The sequence below is a fragment of the Populus euphratica genome, unplaced genomic scaffold, assembly GCF_000495115.2.
Source record: "Populus euphratica unplaced genomic scaffold, PopEup_1.0 scaffold171.1, whole genome shotgun sequence".
Classification (NCBI taxonomy): Eukaryota; Viridiplantae; Streptophyta; class Magnoliopsida; order Malpighiales; family Salicaceae; genus Populus; species Populus euphratica.
Genome location: NW_011500056.1, coordinates 284,577 through 291,939, shown reverse-complemented (window position 1 = coordinate 291,939; position 7,363 = coordinate 284,577). Strand labels below are relative to the sequence as shown.

Genomic DNA, 7,363 nt, shown 5'->3' with positions numbered 1-7,363 from the left:
AGAATTTGTACTGTGTATAAATGAACAAGTTTAGATAAAAATAATAATTTATTTACAATTAAATTAATAAGCTAAAAATTATAAATTAATACCAACTTCAAACCTGTTAAAACATGCATTGATTTGAGGCATCCATTTAGGATGCTTTGATATCTGACTCCACTGAAACAATGAAATCTCCATCGACGATTTAAACGTCGATGATATTACTCGGGCGGCTTCAATGTTTGTGAACCTGAAAATAAGTGAAATAAATTATGTTGTAATATAAAAAAGAAAAAACTAAAACCTTAACAAACTTACATTGAAAGGTCATCCTTCCACTGTGCCTCGTACTTGCGGGTAAATTGATTCCGTTGCGAAGGCATGCCGCCTCTACACTGTGAAGTAACGCTGGAAGAGGTAACATCGGTAGACGGTGCAGGTGGTATAGGTGCCTCTTCTTCAGAGGCACCTAAGGAGATATCTTCATCGCTGCTAGACGAGCTAGCTACGACTTTACGTGAGCGACCAGCTCTGGTTTTCGATTTACGCATCTACATAATTTTATACAAATAATTATATAATTAAATTCAAATATTAAAACAATTGTTTTTCTAGTCATCTCTGATGGAAAAATCAGGGTTGATATTGTTGGAATCTAAAAGCCTAACTTTTAGCTTGTTTTTACAGGAAAACATTATATAAACCTTAAAAAATCATTTAACAACTCCAAAATACCATAACTTTTTTTAAAATATAAAAATTAACCGAATCAAAACATATCAAATGAAACTCAATATTCTTTTCCTATCATATTTAGAGGAAATGACTACCTTTATTAAACTCCTCTCAAGAAAGGAAATCCATCAATACAAATATCATCTTTTTTTATAGCCACTAGCCAATAATTTTTTCTTTTTCTTTTTTGTTAGTCTTTTTTATCTCTCATATATTGAAAAATAAACAAGATAAACATTTACACCAAAATAAAAAATTCAAAAACATTGAGATTAATCACATATTTTCTTTGTCTCTTACATTGTGGCTCTTTTTTTTTAAAAAAAAAATTATCATTCTACTATATTTTAAAAAAATTCTCATAAATTTCTATGGGAAAAGGAGAAAATTAAAAAAAAAATATGATGGTGAAATATATAAAAAAAAGCTATGGGAAAAGGAGAAAATTAAAAAAAAATATGAGGGTGAAATATAAAAAAAAAAAAGAAAATAAAAAAAAAAGTGTGAGGGTAGTGAACCTTCACTATTTAGTTCCTTTAGTTGTTTGTAAAATTTGTTGTTGCAAATTTTTGTATAGATAGGCCATGAATGAAAAATAAATTTCAAAGGGTAATTTGAATAATTAAATGATATAGGTTTTGTAGAAATAACAAAAAAATAAAAATAATGGTTGGATCCTATAAAAAAGAAGAAGTAATTGTCAGATTAACTATTAATTGGAAATCACCTACTAATTATAAAGAAAACTAAGATGTGAAGTTTTCATGCTATATACATAGGCATTGTGTACTCTTTTATAATTCATTGTGGATTGGAGTAGTGCTTTTTTTTTATCCCAAATTTTTTTTTCATCAACTAAGTCCTTCAATTGAAAAATCGATGGCTAAATGCTTCCTTTTTGTTAGCCATGGGAAAAATTAAAAGAAATATGACCGATATGAAAAAGACACCAAAAATGGATGGGTTCAAAGTTAGTAAGAAAAGTTCAATTTAATCCTTTAACTTTTTAATTTGTACTCATATGGTTCCTTGAATTTTTGCAATTCAATTTTGGTACAAAAACTCATTTTTATTTTTTAGTCTCTAGTATGATAGAAATGGGAGGGGGAGAGAGAGAGAGAGAGAGAGAGAGATCGTCAGATTCTGATGATGAGAGATAAATTCATTATTCATGCCACTTTTTATCACCATAATAGTTGTTCATTATGTCTATGAGTTCCATGCAATGAGATGAATTTGATAGTGATTGTTTAAAGTTTCAATGTAACCTACAAAGAGATCAAAATCCGGGAAGATAAATCTAACCTGATTTGATTTTGAATTTTTATTTTATTTTTTATGGTTGATGAATTGATTTTTACAAGTTTTAAGGATGTTGATAAGGTGTTTTGTGGTTTAAATGACTTTAAAATAAATTTTTTTAAGCAATAAAACCTATAACCCTGATTTTTTAGCTATTATAGTGGTGGTTAGAATTTGAATTAGTAAACGACACATCATCTTTTATAATAGGTTACGTATAATATCTTTTTATTTTATTTTTATAATAAAAAAGGTAAGTGATAGTTATTTTCCTCTTCAAAAAAAAAAAAAAATAAGACATAGGCTATTGGTATGAGCTTAAAGTCCTACATGGTTAGGCTTTTTTTTTCAAAGGCTTAGACATAGGCCTACACACTTGAACTTCTTTTTTGGTTATTTATATTTAGGTTTAATATAAATTTAAGAAAAATAAGATTTATTGAATCCGATTGAATCTATGACTCAGATCATAAGTTTTAATGGGTTAAACCACAATATCCAAACTATTTTTTTATTTATTGAATTTTTTGTCCCTCAATTTAAAATAAAAATACAATTTTATCCCTTGTTATCATTGATCTATTTTTTTTATTTAATTTAAAACTAAAAAAATACAATTTTATCATTTGTTATAAATAAACTACTTTTGTTATCTCAGTTTCCTGTGCCTCTCCTAGTTTTTTTCCTTGAAAACATATTTCATACAAAGCAATTCTCATGCATTTTATTGTTATATAATTAAATAAAAAATAATATTTTTAAAAAAATTATTGAATCCAATGATAGGCATAGTCTATATGTTAAATTTAGTTAATTGACTTGAGTTCTATTTTTTTTTTTAATTGAGTGTTGATTTTCATTGGCAATAATTGAGGATTAATTTTTTTAATTTTTTAGTAATATTTTTTTGTGTATTTTTCATGTCAACCTAAGTTAATGTAGGTAAATCTAATATATTTTTTATCTTGTTATTAAATAAAAATACTGGTTCATACGCATTGATTTTGAATTATAATTGAAATTATTTTTTAAGAAATAAATTAACTATATCTAGATATTTGTTTTCAGTTTTCAAATAAATTTCTGTTATGGCCTGCAACGTAGCTTAAGAGTAACTATACATGGGCTGTGTGGAGAGTGGCAGTCAAGACTGCTCCCCTGTTAGTTGACAGTCAATTTTCAGGCCAATTTCTTTCGTTAAATTTATGATATCAAGTTCTTTACCAGTTTTGTTAATTAAATCCTCTTTTTTATTTTTATTTATTTTTTATTTCCGCTGTAAGATGTGGTCATCCCTTGATAGATCACCAAGACCTCCATGCCATGCCGGTAGCTTCTGGGGCGCTCACATGCCTTGCTCAAAGAATGCTTGCGTTATATAGCAAAATTAATTAAATGCGATTGAGAAATTGAATATCATATTATAACCTTCTTTATATTTAAGATGTATATTGTATTTTTTATCCTAAAATAAGAAAAATATATCTAATATAGTTATATCATACAACTTTATCCTTTAAGAATATTTTAATATAGTCTCGAGTTTAACCTTCTAATTTATTAAAAGATAGCTATTTTTTATTTTTCTTGTATAAATATCTCTTAATTACACCTTCAAATTTTGATATTCTGAAAAAAGGTTTAACCCTTAGATCATTTACAAGATAAGTAAGAAGTTATTCTATATTTTAAATAAAATATATTACTCTAGGAATGGTGGAGTTAGTAGATAAAAGTGTAATATTTCAAGCATATTATTTTTCAAACAAACTATTCTATGAAAAAAAAATTTAAAAATATAATTTAATTGATTAAATTTTAAATTTATTATTTAAAAATTATTAATTTAAAGTTATTAATATTAAAATTTCACGAAATTAATACATGTGTGTGTCTATATATATATATATATACATAAAGACCCCTTCAATAAAAAAAAAAAATCCAGTAATAAAAGGACCCAAATCCCAAAATCGAAGTGGTAAATTCCATGCAGGTGTGTAAGGGACAATCCGAAGGACTCACAACAGGCCCAAAAAGCTGCGAAGCCAGCTTGGGATGCCTAAAATGAAACAAACAAGCAAAGGTGGCATTGCCTGCTTACACTTGTCTCTTAGCTCCTTTTAGAAAATTGAGCACATAATTTAGAGAGAGAAATGAAATCTGACTGAGAGAGAAAGAAAATGAGAGTGAGTGAGTGAGAGAGATCCTGAGAGTAGGTGTAGGAATGAAAAGAGGAGAGTGGAGCGAGAATTTGGGCATAAGAAAAAATCGAGAGAAAAATGTATCTGATATTCTTAAATAGTACTTTAGATTTTGCATGGTTTGAATTTTTCTACCACTTAATTTTTGCTTAAGTAATCTGCTTCTCCGACAATAAGATATGAGAAAATCAGAAACCTCCTCAGATTCTCTCTCTCTACACTTCCAAGTCCCTACTTTGTTTCTCTCTCTCTCTCTCTCGCTCTAATTTTCTAGCCTGAAGGGTTTTTGCTCTCTCTCTCTCAATCATACCGATCTTGACACCATACCTTGCGAGATTTTTGGTAATCTTTTTCTGTTTGTTTCCTTTCTTTCTTGAAACTGGGTCCTTAAAGTTGTCTAGATTTTGCTGTTGTAATCGTCAGATTTTGATTTCATATTATGGTTTCTTCCACCTCAAGATTTGGACATGTTGTCTTTTTCTCTGTCTAAATCTTTGTATCTGGCTTCTTTAACTTCTTCTGAAACTCTTTCCTTTATAACAAGACTAGCCGAAGAAGAACAATGCATATAGTGGTGCGGTATTATTAGTACTAGCAGCTGCAGCAAAATCAAGATTTATTGTGTGGCTGTCTAAATCTTGCATGTTGATGAAAAGAAAGTTCCAAGAAGAGGAACAATGGTATATATACTGACACTAGCATGGAAAGTGAGGGTGATGTCTTCTTCTTTCTTTTTTTTATTAGGGTTTCCTTTGAATTCTTGAAAACTTTCTTTTATGGAAGATAATTATAACAATGGCTCAAGAAGAACAAACCAAGAAATGTAACACTAGTAGTAATGGTAATGGTGATGGTGGTATTAGAAGTGGCCACATTAGTAGATCTTCTAGGAAGCACAAGCAAAAGAAAGTGCCACAAAGAGGGCTTGGTGTTGCCCAACTAGAGAAGATAAGACTTGAAGAGCAACAGAAGAACGATGTCTCTGTAAATCTGCCTTCTCCAGCTCCTATATCACAAATTAAGCCTTCCAATCTCTCTATGCCAGTTCCAAATTCTTATGAATCTCGTTCTACTTCAATCCCATATCTTCCTGATCTCTCATCTCCAAATTCAATGTTTAGGCCCCAGAATATAGAACTAATCAACTCAAACAGTACTATTCCACCGGCAAATTCGGTGGGGTGGCAATCAGCTGCTGTTCAAGGGCAAAAAAATATGCCTAAGATGTGGAATTCTAGTTATTACAATCTTGAAAAGGAAAATTGTGGGGTTGATCCTGCGCTTGCTTTTCGGCCTAATTTGAATTTACCTTATGAATCCAACCCCATTTGGCCTCTTCCTAGTTTGATGCAAAGAGCACAGCAACATCGACAACATTCTTCTTCTTCTTCATGCTCAATGGTAAGATATATAGTTCCTTCTAAATGCGCGTGTGGTTTCTTAATTTATTTCTTAAATTTAGTGTGATCTTTTTGTGTGAATCCTAAATAATCTTGCTTTGCAATATATATTTCGTGGAAATTGTGTAGGTAAATGCCTCGTCAGGAAGTTCATCATCATCCTTGCAAAATCCTCAGATGGAGCCCCCTTCAAACCAAAGTTATTATGACAACTACATACCTGTTTGGATAGAGGAAGAGAAGGTGATTTAACTCATCTATTAATCAGTGAGTTAATGAATGCAATATACACTTTAACTCATTATATATTTTTTCTTTAGTTTTAGTATAATCAATTAATTTATTTTTTTTTAACAATAATGCTTAATACAATTCAAAGGGGGAGAAAAAAAGGAACACACCAATTTGTAAATGTCCTGATGGGAAATTTTTATTGGTTTTGAATTGAATGAAAATGATGGGAAGCATTTCTTGTTTGTGAATTTGTTTCACATCTAAGTATAGATGGTTGGCAAGAAGAGACCGCATCCCTTTTCGCTAGGCTATCCACCAGGTTCTTCTTTCCACTGCTACAAGTGTCCCACAAATACCTCATTTGGCAATGGAGGCTTGTATAATTTCAGTTTCAGCAGCCGAAATTGCAGGTTAATTTTTTTCTTATTCTTCATGGCATCCTTGAATATTCTACTTTACAAGTGTTTTTATTGTATACCCCTGTGCCCATTTCAGAGAAGACTCCTCGTGCTCTACTTGTATCTTGGAGCCCACTTCAAAGAAAATCATCAAAGAAAATGGGGCATGCAATGTAGATTTCATTGCTCCAGCCCCTCCTCCTGCTACAACTTTGACATCTATAGACTTCAAGCTCAAGCCTTCAGCTTATCTGGACTTCCATAACTTTGAATCGTTTGATTTCGATTCACTGCCGTATCAAGTGAGATTACTTAAACAGCAAACCATTTCACTGGTTTTGTTTTTTATTTTTTTGTATTAAGAAACATTATCCACTTACTTTTCTCTTTCTCTCGTGAATTTGTTCAAGGGTAACGTGGAAGATCAAATTCTCCAGCAGCCAGGGGCAATTGTACCAAATCAACAGCAGACCTACTATTGCTTCCTGCCCCCAGCAATAATGCAAATTGGCCATCCAACGAAGTCTAGTAATGGTTACACTGGTGATGAAGTAGGAGAAAATATTGATTTGAATTTGAAGTTATGAACACCTATATAAAGTAGCCTGCTTTTTCTTCGTTTATTTCTCTCTTTTGCTCACCTCATGTGCTATCTGAGGAAGGCCAGCTGTTCCTCTCCATGAGACTATATGTAGTCGGCAGTCCTTGACTCCCTTTTCCCATTAATAACTTTTGAAGAAGAGTGGATATGTATAAATATGGCTTTGTAGCTAAGAGTTTGAAAGTGACCCCTAAATCTTGGTCATGTGAGGGCAAGAGATCGAGAAGAGAGAGACTGGGGAGGTTAGGAGGTCTGCATTTGTATTTTGATGACCAAGTGCTGAATTTGGCTTTAGGTTTTGGAAATATATATTTAAAAAATATAAAATTATTTTATATATTATAATATTAGTTTTGGAAATAAACTGATTTAAGAATGATTGTTGAAATAATATTAAAAAATTATTAAAACGTATTCATTAAAAATTGTTGAAATAAACATGAACTTTGGATCAATTGGTGCAAAAAGTCATGTAAAAACACAAAAATAAAATTGAGTATTGTA

The 7,363-nt window shown here is 30.7% G+C and overlaps 1 protein-coding gene across 3 annotated transcripts; it reads left to right on the top strand.

The window, feature by feature from the left end:
• Window positions 1-4,483: 4,483 nt before the first annotated feature.
• Window positions 4,484-6,998, top strand: LOC105107869 (uncharacterized). 3 transcript variants are annotated; one of them, XM_011001941.1, is made up of 6 exons: window positions 4,524-4,568; window positions 4,771-5,627; window positions 5,756-5,869; window positions 6,131-6,270; window positions 6,356-6,560; window positions 6,669-6,998. In XM_011001941.1, the coding sequence occupies exons 2-6, from the start codon at window positions 5,022-5,024 to the stop codon at window positions 6,843-6,845; spliced, it is 1,242 nt and encodes a 413-aa protein (XP_011000243.1). In that variant the 5' UTR covers window positions 4,524-4,568; window positions 4,771-5,021; the 3' UTR covers window positions 6,846-6,998. The 3 variants fall into 3 exon arrangements, with proteins under 3 accessions (XP_011000242.1, XP_011000243.1, XP_011000244.1); XM_011001942.1 differs by having other exon boundaries at window positions 4,525-4,568; window positions 4,776-5,627; XM_011001940.1 differs by having other exon boundaries at window positions 4,484-5,627.
• Window positions 6,999-7,363: the final 365 nt, after the last annotated feature.

Excerpts from the sequence above, each read along its gene's own strand:
- LOC105107869 (XM_011001940.1), top strand. The coding sequence starts at position 5,022 with ATGGCTCAAGAAGAACAAACCAAGAAATGTAACACTAGTAGTAATGGT. Across the intron at positions 5,628-5,755 it reads CTTCTTCTTCATGCTCAATG|GTAAATGCCTCGTCAGGAAG; the intron begins GTAAGATATATA and ends GAAATTGTGTAG. Across the intron at positions 6,561-6,668 it reads TCGATTCACTGCCGTATCAA|GGTAACGTGGAAGATCAAAT; the intron begins GTGAGATTACTT and ends AATTTGTTCAAG.